Source organism: Nelumbo nucifera, chromosome 4, assembly GCF_055504915.1.
Source record: "Nelumbo nucifera cultivar China Antique chromosome 4, China Antique-T2T, whole genome shotgun sequence".
NCBI lineage: Eukaryota > Viridiplantae > Streptophyta > Magnoliopsida > Proteales > Nelumbonaceae > Nelumbo > Nelumbo nucifera.
Window position 1 is genome coordinate 88,896,811 of NC_142652.1, and position 19,483 is coordinate 88,916,293.

Genomic DNA, 19,483 nt, shown 5'->3' on the forward strand with positions numbered 1-19,483 from the left:
TAAAACTAACTAAAATTTTTACATTTGTAAAACTAACATTTAGTCAAAACATTCTGTCATGAGCTAACTGTACAACTAAGCAGGATTTTTGTCAATTATATCTAACTGTAAAACTAACGTTTTTGTCAACTATATCTAACATCCTAGATCTAACAATTTTATCCCTTTTTTTTTTCAGATTGAAGCCATTAACTTTATTTTCATTCCGTTTTGGTTGTTTAATGATGTCGATAACATGTTAAACTGGGATGATCCGAAGATTTGGGGGAAGAGTTCAAATTTATCTTTGCTCGATCATACTTGTTTTGAAGCCTAAATATGTTTCTTCAGTTACTTTACTTGGTGGCAATGTACAATACCACAGTTGACAAATAGCTTGAGTTGAGTTGTGGTGCTCTGGTGGTTCGATCATGCATTTCTTAATCGATGATGGCTTTGCTCGAAAAGACGCCTCACAAAGAATAGGACGACGCATCAAGAATTCAAGGGGTCACATACACCGAGAGAGGGAACACGCCTTAGTTGAGTGGCTAATACTTGCATCTGCATAGAATAGTTGAACGTGTTTTTAAGGGAAAACTTGTGAAAACAGAATTACTCCACTAAATAAAATAACAGAACTTGAAATAAAAACTAAAAAGCATGGAAACCAAACTAATTTTATTACATTATGACAAGGATGTTGGGCAAAATAAAATAAAATTGTTCCTCGACCCTCTTTACATCAATAATCAAAATTTTGTGGCGTGTGCCAAGTTTGTAAATAGATGGGAAGACGCTGAAATCACTGGACGCACTAAGCACACTTGGAATCTGAGCCAGAACAATCTTCCTTCATGACAACATCTCAGACACGATGTCAGCTCCCATTCTTTCCAAGTCTTCTTCTGATAGAAGTGTCTTTCTGTTGCTACTCCCAGCCTTGTCATACGGTTGCGCCATCTTCTTAAGAAACTACATCCACCAAACCACACAATTACTACTTGCGCAAGTACAATCTATGGTTGCCACATGCATATAACATGAGAAACCCATACAAAAACTGAACTGGTTTTGTCCCAACCAATGAATTTAGACAGTTGGCCAGATTTTTTTAATCAGTATTTGGGAATCGGGATTTGTTCCTCACAAAGCGCACCTCACAGCACATCCCATGAATAAAAAACACACGAGTACGGGAAATATTCCCGATGTGTGACTGGAACGTGTGGTGAGGAGCGCTCCGTTTAGGAGCAGATCCAGACTTGCCCAGGATATCCTAATGGGAAATGAGATCACATCAGCGCCCCAGATGCACATCTCAGCATGCATGGGGAACACCTCCCCTACTTGTCATTGGGAGATGTTCCCAATACACGGCTGGGATGTGCTGTGGGGCGCCGATGTTAACTCGTGGGCAACTTGAAATCTCATAAATGATGAAATTGATGCATAACATGATGGTACCCTGCTGCCAGATGGAGATTTAACCAAGGAATGCAACAAAAATATAAGCAAAATGCAAATATAAATAATCCATGTTTATTGACATAGTAGAGACGTTAAAAGGCATCAAGTGAAACGGACCTCCCTTGCTATATGCAGAGCCATGTCAGTACTCAAGTTAAGGTGTGCATCACGTAAATGTGATAGTATCCATCCAGGCAGTTTAGAGCGCTTGTCGTGACGACTGTACCTGCATAAAGAAAATCAGTTCCCTCGTTAGATATTGCAATTGCAATAACCAAAAGAAAAAAGGGAAAAACAAATAAACAAACAGATGGTCTTCCCAGGATGTATGAACCTTTTCATATCAAGGGGCTTAGCCATTTAGCACTAAAAAAATTCACTGGGACAAATGGATGAGAAACATCCATTTCAAGCATGTGAGGATATCTGAATATGATTCCTACATTGTGATCTCTCACGTAAGGTGCAGGAACCAGAGCTTGAATACTTGCACATAAACACATACATTTATTAGCCTTGCATTGATGAGGGGCATAATTGTCTGGTTTGGTTGTACTGTGGTTGTTCCTTGCTCCATTGCATAAATGTACATCAGCAGCACAACGGAAAAGTAATCATACCCAGCATGCAATGTAAACAACGAGGTAAAATATGAGCATATTATGAGAATGTTTTTGTTCCGATGCTCTACAACAAGTTTCCTAATTCAATTACATAGTTCTTTATCAATAACATCAATTTATTAATCTGAGAAGAAAGTGGCAAGTACAGACCGTTAAAACAGTTTAAGTTCATGAGAGATAAAAACTCTTATCTCTCCCCACGAAACCCCAAATCCCTTACAATTGTGCCCAAAACAATGAATCTCTCTCCACCCCTTGCTTAGCTAATGAATCAGCTATGGCATTTGCACTCCTTGACCCACCATGCCCTTACTCACATGTCTCTAGTTAACCATCTGAATTTCTTCCTTTCATTATTGTACATCCAGATTTTCATTCCATCATCCTGTAGCCAGTTGATCACCGATTTTGAGTCTCCCTCCACGCTTAGTTTGTTGATGTGCAGAGTTTTCGCCCTTTGTATGCCTTCCATTACAGCCATGACTTCTGCCCTCAATGAGTCTCCTTCCCCTTCCGGCCCAGAATATAGTGCAATAATTCTGCCCCTTTTATCTCTAAATACACCTCCAATGCCGGAGGGACCTGAATTCCCTATGCTACTACCATCCAAATTTAATTTAATAAAGCCCCTGTCCAGTGGGCTCCAATGATGAATTGTGACAGCCTTAACAGTAGAAGAATCCGCCACTGCCCTCCAGTTCCTCGATATATCAGTTGCTGAAACACTAGAGAAATCTTTCAGGGGCGTCAGCCAGTACACCACTTTAAATTCGATTGCTTCAAAAACTTCTTCTTTACTTCTTGCTTTATCCAAGAAGGTTCTTGAGTTCCACTCTTCCCAAATCGTCCACAAGGTAGCAGCTCTTATACACCTCCTCATAGCTCTACCTTTCTTTTTTTGCCATGAAAAAGCAGTTGCATCGAACATGCTTCGTACACTCACAGGAGGGATCCACCTGCACCCAAACAAGGACAAGCACCATTCCCAAACCGAAGTAGTAAAAGAACAAGAGACAAATAAGTGATATAAACTCTCACCATCAGCCTTACATAAGACACAACAGTGAGGGGATAAACACAAATTGGGCTGCTTTCTTTGAAGAAGATCAAGTGTGTTAATCTTTCCATGCTTCCCAACAAAAAGCTGCAATCCTTGGCGGGACAGGTCTGCACATACCTCTTTCACAGGAAAAGAAGGCAGAGTACTAGGGGAGGGCTGTAACAAAGTTTTGAGGAAAGAAGCACAAGAAAAGGAGCCAGAGGTCGTACAGATCCAGATTCGACTATCAGGTTCAGATGGCTTAACTCAAGAAAGACTCCCTCCAACAGCTGTAATAGGTTAATTACACTCTGAATCTCTGATACCCCTTCGGAAGCCCAAATCTCAATTAACCCTATTACTTGAAGAAGATTGAACACAGAATTTGGAAATTGGCTCATTTTTAAGGCTTGAGAGGGCATACAGTGGAGGAAATTAATCCTTTAAGGGGGAAGTGCCTATCCATATATGTTCTCAAAATTTTATACCATTACCATTACACAGATTGTACCTGATGTAGGGGATGAATGTAGGTAAAATTGCATTGATAGTCTTTCCAAAGTGCCTTCCTGGTTGCCTTAGGCAGTAGACCAGCATCCCATCCATTGTCCAAGAGCCCATGAACGCTCACTATCACCTTAGCCCACAATTTGTCCCTATCCCTAGGCAATCTCCATAACCATTTCCAAAGTAATACTAAGTTCCTTTTCTGTATATTGCCTAAACTCAACCCTCCTTTTTTGCTCCTACACACAACCTCCCAACTTATCCTATGATCTTTCTTTTCCTCCCCTGGCTTCTACAAAAAATCCCTCATCATCTTCTCTAGGCTTTTGCAAACACTGACTAGAGCCTTGGAAACTGACAAATAGTAGATAGGTAAGTTGGTTAGTTTTGAGCTTATCATTGTAATCCTGCTCCCTAACGACAAATACCCGTTCTTCCAGCCAGCTAACTTTTTGGAGAACTTTTCTGAGACTGGATTCCAGAAACCAACTTCTTTTGGGTTAGCTTCAAGGGGCAAACCTAGATAGGTCAAAGGCCACAATCCAACACTACAACCTATAATCTCTGCATATTCTACCAATTCTCCTTCCCCCATATTGACCCCCACTACGCAACTTTTCTCAAAATTGACCCTAAGGTTTGACATCCTTTCAAAGAGCTGCACTGAAAGTTTCATGTTCCTTGGGCTTAGTTTGGAAGGAGTACAAATGCAAATATGTAGAGTGCAAAACCTTATATTTTGTATGTATTTGCACCATACATATTTGCATTTATACTCTTTCCAAACTAAGCCTTACCCATTCCAACTCAGTTCTTTCACAAAAAAGAATGGTGTCATCTGCAAACTGTAAATGGGTAATAGGCACGCCCTCTCTTCCTACTCTCCACCTTCTCAACAACCCTCACAGATCAGCCCTTGGAATAATTCTGCTTAGAACATCAGCTATAAGTGTGAAAAGAAAGGGGGAGAGAGGATCTCCTTGTCTTAACCCACGTTTAACTGGAAAGAAATCTGCTACTGTGCCATTGACTATGATAGAGTAGTGACAAGATCTTAAGCACCCCCAAATCCATTTGCACCATCTCTCACCAAACCCACATTGCCTTAAAACCTCGACTAAGAAAGTCCAATCAACTAAGTCATAGGCTTTTTTCAAGTCCAACTTGCAAATTAATCCTTTTTTCTTTGATCTCTTCATTTCCTCAACACATTCATTTGCAATTAAGATTTGATCAGTGATTTGCCTATCTTGGACAAAAGCCCCTTGATTGGAAGTTACTAGGGAGGGGAAGACTTCCCGGATTCTTAGAGCCAAGACCTTAGCTAGAATTTTGTACAAGCTATTCACCAAGTTGATGGGTCTAAAGTCTTTTTAGTGACTAGCTCCACTTCTTTTAGGAATCAAGGCAATAAAAGTGGAGTTTGCACCTGGATTTATTATTCCCCTTTCAAAGAACTCATTGAAAGCCCCCATTAGGTCCTCTTTTAGCACTTCCCAACAGTCTTGATAGAAAGATATCGTGAAACCATCCGGCCCCAATGCTTTGGTTCTATCTAAAGAAAAAAAACGCCTTCTTTATCTCCTCCTCCTTAAAAGGTCTTTCCAACCAAGACTTTTGGTCTCACGAAAGGCTAGGCCAATCCAAACCATCAACCCACAGATTTTCAACTAACGGCCTTCTATAAATTGATTTAAAATGTTCCACAAAGGCCCTTAGAATTGCTCCTTGTTGAGATATGACCTCACCATCTATCTCCAACTTAGAGATAAAATTCTTTCTTCTTAAACTAGCCATGGCATGAAAATACTTTGTATTCCTATCTCTTGTTTTCTTTCTTCTAATCTCCCAAACTGCTCTAAGTTCCAACCTTTAATCCTAGCCTTCAGGGCCTTTAGCTTCCTATGAAAGAACATCCCTTTCCATCTCACTCTAGGGCTCACTCCTTCCCACCAATTCTTCACTTTTTGTCCTTTGACTTTGTTTGTTAGTCTCCTCTATAAATCTAACCACATTGAAACCCCCTCCAATGCACCATGGACCCTCCCATAAGCCCCTAATAGCACTCAATTCCTCCCACATTTATAAAATCCTTGTGTAAACCCTAGATGAGTCAACCACATATTCTTGAACCTAAAATGGACAGGGCCCACACCTCTCAACTCCTTACAAAGAGTTATCGGCCAGTTAACCGACGTTACCCTAGGTAGGGCTCTAGAAGATAACCCACCCCAATGATCCTCCCAGTCCACTGAGAACAGAAATCTATCTAATCTGGAACAAATAGGGTTGCTTTGAAGATTTGACCAAGTGAATCTATGGTGGAGGTTAGGCAAATCCTTGAGCTCATAGGAATTTATAAAATGATTGAATTTTCTCATGCTTGTTGCTATCCTTTGACTTTGTTTCTTAGCCCCTCTATAAATCTAACCACATTGAAATCCCTTCCAATGCACCATGGACCCTCCCATAAGCCCCTAATAGGCAATAGCACTCAATTCTTCCCACATTTCTTTTCTTTCTTTGTACCCATTTGGACCATAAATATTCGTTAGCACCCACTCAAAACCATCATCAATTGCAGAGCGTTGCTTTCATATATATTTCCTAGTATATGAAGTATCATGTATGATGTATCCCACTAATCATGTTAGTTTCCCTACATTCTCTTCATAGCACTGACTACTAAAGAGGGATTTGGAAAGCCATAGCCAGTGATTGAAGATATGGATTTTTTTGGCAGAATGCGAAGACATGGATAAAGATCATATACCTCTTATCTGCAAAAATCATCATCCCATAATCTGCTTTTGAACGAATTACTCGGCCAACGCATTGAGCAGCTTGCCTCTGCCACCCAGCAGAAAGTGATTTAACGGCTAAATTTCTATGGCCCATATGAACCAAATAAAAAAACAAGAAGAAAAAAATAACTTAGTTGAATTTCATAGGCAAAGTGTAAAATTAATACCAAGGCATCAAAAGTCAAAAAATCTCCTTCTTTTATCTGAAATGTTTCCCGTAAATATTCTAACCGAGCAAGCAAGATTCTGTAAAATTGAATCAAGTATGAGACTAAAGCAAAATAATCAAAATTAGTGGAACCTAAAGTTCCCATAATTTAAGATTGTTGACAAAAATGAAAGACCACAAGCAATACATGCTGACCTGCTGAGTGTGTATTGAAAAGGAACCCCAAACATGATCACTAATCTGCCATAATGGCGATCAAAATCTATACCTTCTGCTACTTTTCCCCTGCAAAACAGGAGGTAGTGTCTTATTCTTAATATGAGAAGTTCAGGGCAGTTCCATGTGGGACAAAAGAAAGGGCCTTTAGTTTCCAAACAAGAGACTGGGGAAATATGTGAGAACCAGATGAAAAGAGAGATTATTTAGAGAATAAAAATGTATCAATCACAGATCTTCAATGAATAGGTAAGCTGAGGTTAGCAAAGCATGTAGACTATATTTTTACTCATACCATAGGAAGTAGGAGAGATTTATATTATTATTGACCCCTGAATATCAATTGATAAGTGGTGTCAAAATAAACATTTATAATTGAGAATCTTAAAACTGTCCACAACTTGACTGTGTTGGTACTTGTTTTGAACCACATGCTAACTTTAAGTTTAGCATCTGAACTAGTTTCTCCATCAATGTGGAACACAGATATGTCTGAACTTGTTCTCTAACATTCTCTTATTCCTTTCACCTATAATTCCCTCATGACCACATTAATTACTCTCATCTAGATTATTTGCCCAAAAACCAAAACCACCATATAAAAAACAATTATAACCAACATTTTAAGGCCTGATAATAGGCATTAAGAAAGAGACCAAGGCTCAAGCCTCTCAATGAATTACTGAGGTTTACCCTCACTCAAGATATGTGCTTCTTTCAGGAGGCCAAGAAGAAAAGAATCCTTGTTGCTGAATAAAACTATGGCACTATATTCAACCTTTTCTTAAAAATCCAAGTCCTTATTCATCAAATGTAGAGTAAGCATTTCAACAATTTAAAAAAGTTCTGACTTAAAAACATTGTCAATAGAGCATATGGATTCCAAAACATCTGTCTACACAAGGAGTTTTGGGGCTTTAACAAAAGCTATCTGAAACAACTTAGGGCCCATTTGGGAGGGCTGAGCTAAAGATTCAGCTAAGCTGGTTCAGCTGCTTTGGAGCACTCCAGATAAGGCTATTACGCTGAAGCAGACAGCCCTTCAAATGACTGGCTGACAGCCAAATTGGCCTCTCCAGATTTTTCACCAAGCATAGCTTATAGGCTGTCTGTGTGAGGCCCACCTCGGAAAGCCAGAAGCCACTGTGCTTCAACCCTCACAAACAGGCATTTAAACTTACAAGATGAATAAGCTTAAAGACACCAACTTGAATAAGCTCCTTGATCTAAACAAAACAGTCTATAAGGCCTTGATGGCTGGAAATAAGCCAAAAACACCAATAGGCTCTTATGAGCTATACTAAATGTCACCATAAAGGACTAACACTAAATTTTCAACAAGTCTTAATCTGAATTTCTGACAAAAAGACCTTTTTTGCCTTGTTTCATCAAGCCTCATCACCTCAAGTACATATTAAATCATTAAAATAGCACGAGGCAAGTGATTGATCATTAAACATTAAAGATATAGGCCATAATTTACAGAACTTTTTTTCTTTTTTTCCCTTGGGGGATCATTAGCAGAGAATTTTATTGATGGATAAGGTAAATACAGGGCAAAAGCCAGAATAAACAGAACCAATAAGTATAGTATCCACACACAGTGAACAGAGATCCTAAAGATGCAACACCAAACCAACCAAATGGATACACTAAGGCTATGTTTGGTTTGAAAGAAAAGGTAGGGAAAGGAAGGGAAAGACAGGGAAACCTATACAAGGTTTATAAAAGTTTCCTTACCTTTCCCTTCCTTTCCCTACCTTTTCCTTCAAACCAAACACAACCTAAAGGAAGCCAAGGAAACGAAAGTTGAAGATCCGCCAAGTCAGAAGTCCCTAATATAAATCAGCTCCAGATAAGTCCTCAGCAAACAGAATTCATCAACCTAGGCATCAACTGGAACAAGATATTCAAGGTGGCAACCAAGGAATGAGCTCCCTGCTAAAAATGCATCGATCTTCATAAGCCCCTGGACTTTGCTAGGAATAGCTACTTGGATCTTGGGAGGGGTAGGCTGGATATAGACCTAATCTTGGGAATTTTCTGAACAAGTGATTGTTGTCAGACTCAAACCCTTTGTTCTCATTTTTGTCAGCCTGATGTTCCATCATTTTACCAAGCAATGCTCTTTCTAATTTTATATAACAAGAAATAAGGATACATTTTGGAAGGACAGTCAGAAAATGTAAGCAATCTGACAAGCAAGCACCATTATTTTCTTAAAGTTAATTTGCTAACATTTCTAATAAGCTCATGCAATTGCCTCTTTTTTCTACAGAAACTCATCAATGGTTCAGTATTGATATACCTGATATTCTCAGTACACATTTTGTCTACCACAACTAAAAAGAAGATCAAGAAGTCAAAGATGCATGGATTCATTTGAAAGGTTTTGTATATAATACTTAAAAAGTTAAGGGGAAGAAAAGTATCAGGTAAGAAGGGTGAAAGAATGAACCTGGCAACGGAAAAAAAGACAGCACCCCTTCCACAATCGCAAGCTCTACGATAGTTATCCAGAGCCAATGTTGTTTCTACCACATCCTGTGTCTCAATAAACACAAGCTTATGCTGCATTACATCCTACAAAAAGGAGAGACATCATTTTACATTTTATCTAAAAAACATATCTTCCCAGCAAAATAGCAAGTCAAGAAATGGTCAATTATTATCCATCAAGAAAGGAAATTGTCAATTGACTAAGCAGTTAAAACAAGACTAGCAGATCATGAAAATAAATTAAAATGAAAGACAATAAGTGAACCTTATGAACAAAGAAATGAAAAAATTAAAAAAAAAAACATCAATATCATATGAAAAATCAATCAACATGTAATACGATAAGTAGAGGAAAAGAAGGTCACCACAAGATCAACTGAAAAATCAAAAAGAACATGTAATATGAATAGTAGGAACCACCCAAGGCATTAAAATGTCCAATAGGATCTCATAATGTAGTGATTCCAATGGCAAATAGGGTCCGATGTTACTGAATAGCTTAGAGAGTAGGTTATTCTATAACTAGTGATTGTTAATACCATCATAGTAGGTTTCATACATTATGCACATGTAGGATTTAGAAAGATTTAAGTGTGGCTCTGAAAAGTGGGCATTGGTCTTTGTGTATTCTGTATATGAGTGAGATAGGGAGAGGGAGGGAGATGCTTGCATTTCCATAATACTAAGTTGATTCCCATAATACAACCTTTCAGATTTCAGGCTGTCTGCCAATTATCATCTATTCATCTTTTTTTTTTTTTTGGATCAGCAACACAGAAATGATTTCATTAATAAAAAATAGGCACGAGTACAACAAGAGGTTGTGAAAATAGAAGAAAAGCACAGCTATGAAAAAGCTGCCTCCCAGATATTACAATTGAGTCCTGTGCAACCCTTGCTTAGCCAGACCATCTGCCAAGCTGTTGGCAGTTCTACTCACCCACTTAACTCTGATTGTCAAGTCCTTTGCTAACCATTTAAAACGCCCTGAAGCCATTCCTCAGGTGCCATGTCACCCCACTCCTTCCTTCAGCCATTTCACAACAGTTCTCAAATCGCCCTCAATGACTGGGTTATTGATGCCCAACTCCTTTACCTTCTCGACCCCGTATACTGCAGCCAACAGTTCTGCTCTTGCCACATCACCCTGTTCGGCAGGCCCTGAGTATAAGGCTATGATGTTTCCTTCCTCATCCCTAATTACCCCCCCCCCCAATGCCTGAGGGGCCCAGGTTACCCAAACATCAAAATTCAGTTTCTTCCAGCCGCATAATGGAGGTGACCACATCTCAGCAGGTTCCTGTCTTCTAGAAGATGATCCAGCAATAACATCCCAGGCCCTAAAAAAGTATTCAACCTTAAAGTCTGAAAACAGTTTCAAACTTTTTGCCCATTGTGCCACTCTTAAGGTTATGATTTCCACCAAGGTTTCCTTACTCCTTTCTCTTTCTTCAAATATTCTTGAATTTCTTTCCTCCCAAACTGTCCATGAATAGATGAATTATCATCAATTCATCTCCTCATCATTGAAACTTAAAGGTTAGGGTTCCAAAGAAACTCCTAAAGGAGTTAAATAGGTAGCTTTCAAGGAGAAGAAGGGTAGGAAAATACAATACTACACCAAAAAGAAAATATAGTAATGCATATTCCCACCTGTAAGATTCCCATTTCATTCCAACTATTGACAATTCCATCCATGTATGAGTAACTGACAAAGAAACAAACGATCCCATCTGGAACAGCAGCCACCATTTCAAGCAAAAGCCTCCCATAATTTCTCACAACACCTGGATCACTCCTCATATCAAACTTTGTACTTACTGGAAGCTGATCACTGCAAAAACATGGCAAATTAGCATTGTGGAAAAAAACAGAGAAAAAACAAATTAATAATTTAGGTTATTGATCTTTTGTGATAAAAATTCACATAGATTGTTCATAACTCCATGCAAAGGAAAACATTACCTCCCACGAGTAAGGACCATTGGACATATGCAATCCCTTGTCAAAGACATTGTAAAGCTTCGACTAATTACGGGATTAAAGTTAAGAAGACGGGGATAGAGATCTATTGGGCTTAAAGTTCCAGATGTTATTATAACCGATTGGAATCTCTCAAATACAGGCTTTATCGCAATAGAAGCATCATGACAACTGAGCTGGATCACCAAATAAGAAAACGAAAATAATCAGAGATAATTTCTGCAGAATAGGAAAAAAAATATTAAGACACCAAAGTTCCATGCATAAGCTTTGTGACACACATCCAATGGGAGAGGCCTACTATTTAAATGTTCAGAATCAGACCAAGGAAAGATTTATGCAGAAGCATCATGGAAAGTTAAACTTGGCACTGAAAAATATTTAGTAACAACTAATTTCCTATTACTAGAAGTTGCAAATTTACCTGCAATACTGGATCAGGTATATGTGGCATCCTCTCATCAAAAGGTTCAATTATTATTGAAAACCCCCGTGTGTAGGTCCCAACCAATGTTGCAAAGTCACAAATTGTTTGAATATGTAAGAACTCATCAGTATCAGTTATTTCCAATGTCAACATGAGTGAATGTAGACGATCATAACAAAATTTCAGCATTTTCTGATCAATGCCAGCCTGGGAGTTTATAGAAGCAACAAAGGCAACTAGTCCTTCCTTCTCAACATTCTCCGTTTGCAAGCGTCCTTTAAAATATTGTACCAATCTCCGTAAGACGGATAGAAAATGCTCTGCTCGCCGAATATTCCCTGGCACAGCCTCCTTTAAAATATCATTAGGCAGGACAGGATTTGATAGCCAGTTATCCGTAACTGCAAGGACAGAAATATTAAATTTGTGGAATTTCTTTTTGGTCGTGAAAATTTGCGGAAAGTTAAAAAAATTATATTGAGAACCAAGAAAGCATAGTTCAATTATGAACTAAAAATGTATAAGGATTATGCATACTAGGCAGGTTTCCCCTTTGAGCCAAACCCTCAACAAGTCGATTATATTCTGCACGCAATCTGCCAGCATCAGTGGCCTTCAACCTTCCTACCATGTCAAAGATTTCCACAAATAAAAATTATCAAAATTTAGTGGATGAGAAAAACGAAATATGAATAAGGCCCTGTTTGGTTTGTGGGAATAGGGGGTCTGGAATCGGAATCGGAATCGGAATGGACTATTCCAATCCCAACTGTTTGGTTGCATATAATCGGAATCCCACTCCCATTCCTGCTGGAATGGTCATTCCCTGTCCCTCCCTTGGGAATGAAATCCCATTCCTGCTGATTTCAATTCCCATTCCCATTCCTGTCTGAACCAAACAGACTATGGGAATGGACCATTCTGATTCTGATTCCAATTCCGACTGTGAACCAAACGAACCTAAATAAATGAAAACATATAATCATACATAACCTATAAAAATGAACTTAAAACCTGAAATATGAAAATCAATTAACATTCTTGAGATCTAACAGTACATTTTTGGGCTTCATAACCTCGTTATCAGAAGAAGGATATTTGGACTAAACATAAAAGATTTATGATAAGTTTAAAATATGAGAAACTACAAAAGGAAATAAGGAAAAATCAAAAAGGGATTAATGAATATAAAGAGGAAATGCATTGAACTTTTCTGGTTCAAAAGAATGCATTAAAAATTTATGATATATTTTTATCACCACCTCTCTAATCAATACTTCTCTGATTAGAAGTAGGGATCGCACAGAAATTTGTATAAATTATGATTAAAATATAACTAAAATGTATTAAGGGCTTCATCGTGATAAATTCATGCAAAATTGGGAGAATATACCTTTTTATTCTTCTTTTAATTAATGTATAGAAGTTTGTCTTTATATCCTGCTGTCCATGGCCTAATCTATTAAGCATGTAAAAACATCAGCAACTTTTGGGGGTCATCCCTTTTTACTAATACAATACACTTCATTATTGTCCCAAAAAAATATGCATTGGCATATGCAGTGTTAAAAGTGAGAGGTGCAAGAAAAGCACAAAGGCCTTGTAGTCCAGAGGCACAACCCTGGGTAAAGCAATACATAAATTTAAAAAATCAAGAAGATAAAAAAATATGGAAACCTGAATTAAAAAAAATAAATGCTTTAAAGTTGTTAGCTCAAATCAAATGCATAAGTATGACATACAAAAAATTCAACGTGAAAGCAAAAGAGATTTGAATTGTACAAAAATGCTTCAAGCACTCAATAATTTAAGCATGTGAATTTCTCAATGTGTTTGTCCATCTCCTAGTTGCATTACTGCAAGTAGCTAGTGTGATGTTAAAGGTTTTGTGTTCCTAATGCTTGGAGAATAGAGCTTTAGTGGAGGCAAAAGCTTTGGCCCACATATATAAGGGGGCTGGTTTTGTAATTTTAGTTGCAGTTCATCCTATTTTAGGATTAAGGATCAAAGATCAGTTGTAATATTATTGCTTCTTTAGTGGAAGTTCTGTTATCTAAAATCTATCCATAACTAGGATTTCAAATGTTCAAAAAGGTCTTTTTTATTTCTTTTATAAGTTAATAAACCACTACTGGTGCACAAGCACCAATTAAAGTATTCTAGAAGTTAATAGACTATTATAAAAGTGTAAAAACTAAAAACACATAAGAACATATAAAAAAGCAAAAAACACACGCCTTTTGAGCCGGGAATCACCTAGGTTCAAGTGAGGCCCATGCCTTAAAATGAGCCTCACCTGTGCGCCTAGGTTCACCTTTAAAGGTATATCAAAAGAATGGACCAAGGGACATAGCTTTACATGATTCATGAGAAAGAATTGTGTCCAAGATAAACATGTATTTATTTCTATATCTCAAAAGTTAAAATAAAAAGTATTTTCTCTCATTGATTTCAGTAGAATTCAAACTTATAACCATGAAATTCCTAGAATACTGATACCCAAAGAGGCCAGCTGCCTCTTGATCTTCCCTTCGCAACATTCAAATGACTGCTCTTGCATTTGTAAATCCAACAGTTCCTTTCCTTTCAAAGGCAACCATCCCCTTGGGCTGAAACCCCTAACTGGCCAAGCTCCTATCAGGGCTACTAAGTCTTTGGGAATGACCCACTGCCCATAGAATATTGCAGTGAAACAAGCAAGGATTAAAATATCAATACAATATGGGACATATCATATCAGTATAGGTATACCCAGATACGCTTGGATACACCGATACACAGATTTTTTGAAACATTTAAAAGGTTTCACACCTCTTCCCCAACCTCCTAATCATTATAAATTAAAAAATAAAAAATAAAACATAAAAAAGGGTGAATATCAGCCATATCAATATACACCGATACCCATGTTAGTGTGTTGGGTGCATCAATACTTTAATCCTTGGATACGAGGCAAGATCTCATAAGGGAAATACCGAAATAGCAAGTAAAAAGATTTGCTATTGACGCCTTCATCACCCCATGATGACCATCTATTTTCCAACTCCTGACCCCATGAGATAAGATGATCATTTGTTAAAAATCTTGTCTAGTACTGTTGTCCACATGAAAAAACAAGGCATCTTTTGGGTAGGTAAATTAGGTTCTGAAATCCATTTCCAGGAGACTGACTCTCCACTCTCCAGTGATACCCCTTAAGGCCTTCTAGAATGTTCTACAGAGAAGCATCAATTTTGGCATCCACTTGTCTTCCTCACTAACCTTATGCAGGTCCATTGCAGTCTCAGAAAAGGACACAGCTGGATCATCCGCTATTCTACACAGGGCACATAGAACATATAGTGGATTCTACACAGCATATGCCATGCCAGAAACAGATGCAGCTCACTGAATGCTGAGTATCTCTTGAAGTCTAGTAATACTTTCATTATACCATTCCAACAGCATTGTCATTCAATGTTTGAGATGGCTCCCAACTGAAATTTGTTCTGGCATACTTATTTGTAATCACTTCCCTCCAGGAGTTTGACTGTTCTTAAGTTTAACTGTTCTCGCTATATCACTATAGACACGCCACAGAACCATTGGGATTTATCATGAAGTCTTCTATCAAACCAGTCTCCTCTCCTTCTCTAAGTGGTTTAGTGCATTTGTTACAATGGTAAATAGAAATGGGGATATGGGTTAAGGGGTCCCCCCATCTCAAACCCTTGGAGATACTAAAAGAATTTTTTTGATAACCCATCTATTAACATCAAGAAGATTGGTATTGATATGCAGCTCAAATCCACCTCCTTCACTTCCTGTCAAATCCCATTCTCCATGTCAGGTTTACAAATAGTCCTTGTCTCCCATTCTCTTATTTGTGACTCAATATGCACATCTACAATCAATGAACCGTCAAGAATTTTCTTTCCACCTACAAAATCTCCTTATGATGAAGAGATTATGGGCCCAAGTATCCTCTACATTAGTTTTTTTTTTATTGTTGTCCTCTACATTAGTTTTCAATCACCTTGTACCTTGAACAGTAGTTTATAGACACTTTTAAGTTCCAAGCTAATAGGTCTTACCTTCCCTGCTCCTTGCAGCTTCAGAATCAGGGCTGTGAAGGAGGAACTGACACTACGTGATTAAGTGTTAGCTGCAATGTTAGCATGGCACTTTGATAGTGTTTATACGCTCTTGCCAGATTAAGCATTAATTAAAGGCTTAGCACCGACTAAACATGAAATTAATGGTTATACTGTTAAGGTTGAGAACTGACGTAATTAAAAAAAGCAAAAGTGAGTGGGTTCGTAGAACTTGCGAATTTTAATTTTTTAGGTTTCCTGCAACAGAGATAAATCAATGGTTCCTTGTTCACATTTTTTAATAGTAGGTAGACAAACCAACTGGATATTGCTCAAATATGTTATCTGAAGCCAATATAAATAAGTTGACTCCAGGCCCTTCCTCCCTCCCTCCTATATAAGTTCGCAAACACAACAATGAGGATGATCAATCTTACTTCTACAGCAGAATACAATGGCCATGAAGATATACAGGCAATAAACTGAGATAAGAACAAGAACTTACCTTTCAATCTCTTGAGACATCTTGCTGAGATTCCTTGTAGCTCCTTCAAGAGTCTGCGTCCTGATACTCACACTAAGTGCCTCAATACACACATTATCAATATTATGCGCCTCGTCAAACACCACCACGCATTCCCTCTGCATCTCCTTCGATATAATCCCAGCAACCTTCGGATCGAGCAAGTACTGGTAACTATAGACAACCACATTGGCTAGCTGCACCATATGCCGCGCTAAGAAATACGGGCACCACCCTTTCTCCTTCCCAAACGCTCTCAAATCCTGCAAGGTGTAAACCCCGGGAGGCAACATTGCATCCGATCCCGCCTTCTCGTAATTTTCGAAGAAACAACAAGTGGGGATATTAGGGTTCTCGATTGCCATAGCACGGACCCAGCTGGCGGTGAGCTTGCGGCAAGCGGCATCGACGGAGTCGCGGGAACTGCCAGAGACGACCGACGGATTGATGCAGAGGTTCTTGCGGGAGGAGAGACCAAGGGCTAGTATGCGAGCAGAGGGGCCAAGTTGGCTTAGTTGGTAGTCGTGGAGGAGGCGGAGCTCGGCTAGGGTTTTCTCCATCTCGTGAACAGTGCGGGTGCAGTAAAGGAGTTTTGGTGGGTTCGAGGGCTTGGAGAGGGCGTAGCTGGTAATGAGAGAGAGGAGTGCGATGGTTTTTCCGGTGCCCGTCGGCATCTCCAAGAGGCAGTGACCTCTGGCGTCTAGGGCTCGTTTCAGTTCCAGCATGTACGCATACTGCTCCGGATAGATGTGATCGTACGGGAAGTAGACCGTTACATCCTCCAATTGGAATTTCATCGCTGCTTCGAGTGCGAACGCTCACGAAACTCCCTCCGTCTCTGTCGATGTTCTGAACCAGCTTTCCAGTTCGAAGTTTGTTCAAGAAATACTGAATCAGCGAGGCAGCAAAAAGTAGCGACTCAACGAGGGGTATTTTAGTCATCGGACGTGAAACATCATCACCTAATAAAAGAATACGGAAATAACCTCACTTCATATTCAATGACCAAAATACCCTTCCAACAATATAATAGCGGGAAAACAAGATTACTTCGACTAGGAAAAACAGCAACAGTTTCTGTGAATTACGGATTTTTAGAAGAAACTGTGATCTCGTTCGACTTTGTTTTGTGGCAACGCAGGCATTGATCGTGTACGCCACAGGGCATAGACTGCTGTATCCGGTCAATTTTCAGAAAATTGACTAATTTCTGAAAACTTTTTTATTCTACGAACTTTAGGACCTACTTTCAATTTAGCACCAGAATTTCAAAATGTGCCATTAAAGTATCTAAATTTCTAAAAACTATCAGTTTAGTCAATACCATTAATCAAGTTTGGGGTTATGTATAATTTTCTAGTTTTGTTCATCTATTTTTAAGGTTGATGGCATAACTGAAATTGGTCCGGATCCAGTGCTTCTAATAAACATCTATTGGCTTTGCTTAGGGTCTAACCCTAGTAGCTTAAACAAGTTGTTCCAACTCCTTGGCAGAACACCAGTATCAGTCTTGTGAGGATAAATTCCCCAAATCTATTCAATGGCTGAAAACATTATAAATTAATACGAGTCTCTTAAATGTTCAGTTTAAGGTTTGATGCACAAAAATATAGCAATATTAATATGAAACAATAATGTACTTTATTCATTTACAAATAAATGCTTATGTAAATCAATATGATTGGAGTTAAAGGCATACACTATTTAACAAGAAAACATTATTCATTGTCATCTACCTTGAAACTGAACCATAATAGATATTATATCAAATTGAACTCAAGGTAAATTCTGATTTGAAGCTTCAAATTCGATGCCTATAGCTGCACATCCCTCTCTTCTAAGATTTTCTGCAACCAAAGTACCTCATCTTTCATGCGAAGAGGCAAATGGAGTACAATGTGAAGATAAAACATTCAACCGCATAACTTTCTAAAAAGTTATTTAAATTAAATAATATATATATATATATTATTTAATTTAAAAAATAATATCGTAATAGACCCAAACCTTCTCTAGCCATTTTTTCCCTAAACCCTACTACTTCTTATCTCATTTTCCTGTTTCACACCCCCCCCCCCCCCCCACCTACTAAAAGAAAAATCTTGGCTTGCCACTGATTGTAGTATAGTCTTGGGGCCAAATCATGTTGTCATTAGGTTGGGGGTTACGGGTTTGGGGATGGGCTACCCTATTTGTGTAGCCCCACTTGGAGTATGCTAAATAGTATAACAAGAAATATCACCATGTACTTTTAGGATAGTGGTAGTGACACTTAGGCCCTAAACTTTCATTTGCTATACTTTAGATTCCAACACCTTACTCGGATACTCCTATGTTAGCAATCCATCAGCCTATAACTTTTATGAAACCATTTTGTCTTTTTTCTTTATTGTATCTCCAAAACCCAAGTTTTGAACTTCCCTATCTCTTTTTTTCCTCTTTTAAAGAGAGACAAATTAGCTAGGGTTGAAAACTTGGGTTTTGAAGATGTAGTAAATTATAGGGAAAAATGGTATCGTCAAAGTTCAAAACTAATGGAATGTTAAAAACGGTAACAATAATGTAGTGTTGGAATATGAAATTACAAGGTAGCTCTTTGCGGTAAATGAAAGTTTAAGGACCCAAGTGTCACTACCCCTGAAGTATAAGATAGTTATTTGTATTTTACCCTTTTATCATGGATTTATTTGGTTTGCAGTAGTAGGGGTTTAGAATTAGAATTAGAATGACCCATTCCAATTCTAGTCATTTGGTTGGGCAGAGTGAGATTCTAATTCCCATTCTTGGTGGAATAGCATTCCCCCATTTGAGGGAATGGCCATTATGGTCTCTCCCTTTGAGAATGAGAATCTCATTCCAGACATCTAAAAAGAAAAAGACAAGTGACTTAAAAACCCTCACAAACCCTATTTCTCTTTACTTGGTGCCAAGTCTTCTTAGAATCATGCAAATTCTAAGGATTCCGATTCTGATTTTTGTTTGAACCAAATGGGGAATAGGTGATTCCAATTTCGACGGGAATAGTCATTATCATTATTAGATTCATGTTTTATATATATATTATACTTTCAAATACATATGTTCACAAATTTAATTTTGCAATTTCTCATTCTTTTGTCTCATCAATATTAATAATGTGACATCAACGAACAACATACCCTGCCAAACATG

General features: G+C 38.3%; 1 protein-coding gene across 2 annotated transcripts; it reads right to left on the reverse strand.

Annotated features, from left to right (window-relative positions):
* Positions 1-645: 645 nt before the first annotated feature.
* Positions 646-17,223, reverse strand: UVH6 (RAD3-like DNA-binding helicase protein). 2 transcript variants are annotated; one of them, XM_010279758.3, is made up of 11 exons: positions 16,295-17,221; positions 12,254-12,336; positions 11,714-12,117; positions 11,272-11,465; positions 10,960-11,140; positions 9,266-9,390; positions 6,787-6,876; positions 6,590-6,668; positions 6,392-6,468; positions 1,567-1,675; positions 646-954 (listed from the first exon to the last, which is right to left on the reverse strand). In XM_010279758.3, exons 1-11 carry the CDS (start codon positions 17,107-17,109, stop codon positions 835-837), a joined length of 2,277 nt encoding a protein of 758 aa, XP_010278060.1. In that variant the 5' UTR covers positions 17,110-17,221; the 3' UTR covers positions 646-834. The 2 variants fall into 2 exon arrangements, with proteins under 2 accessions (XP_010278060.1, XP_010278066.1); XM_010279764.3 differs by lacking the exons at positions 6,392-6,468; positions 6,590-6,668; positions 6,787-6,876 and having other exon boundaries at positions 16,295-17,223.
* Between the last annotated feature and the right edge of the window lie 2,260 nt (positions 17,224-19,483).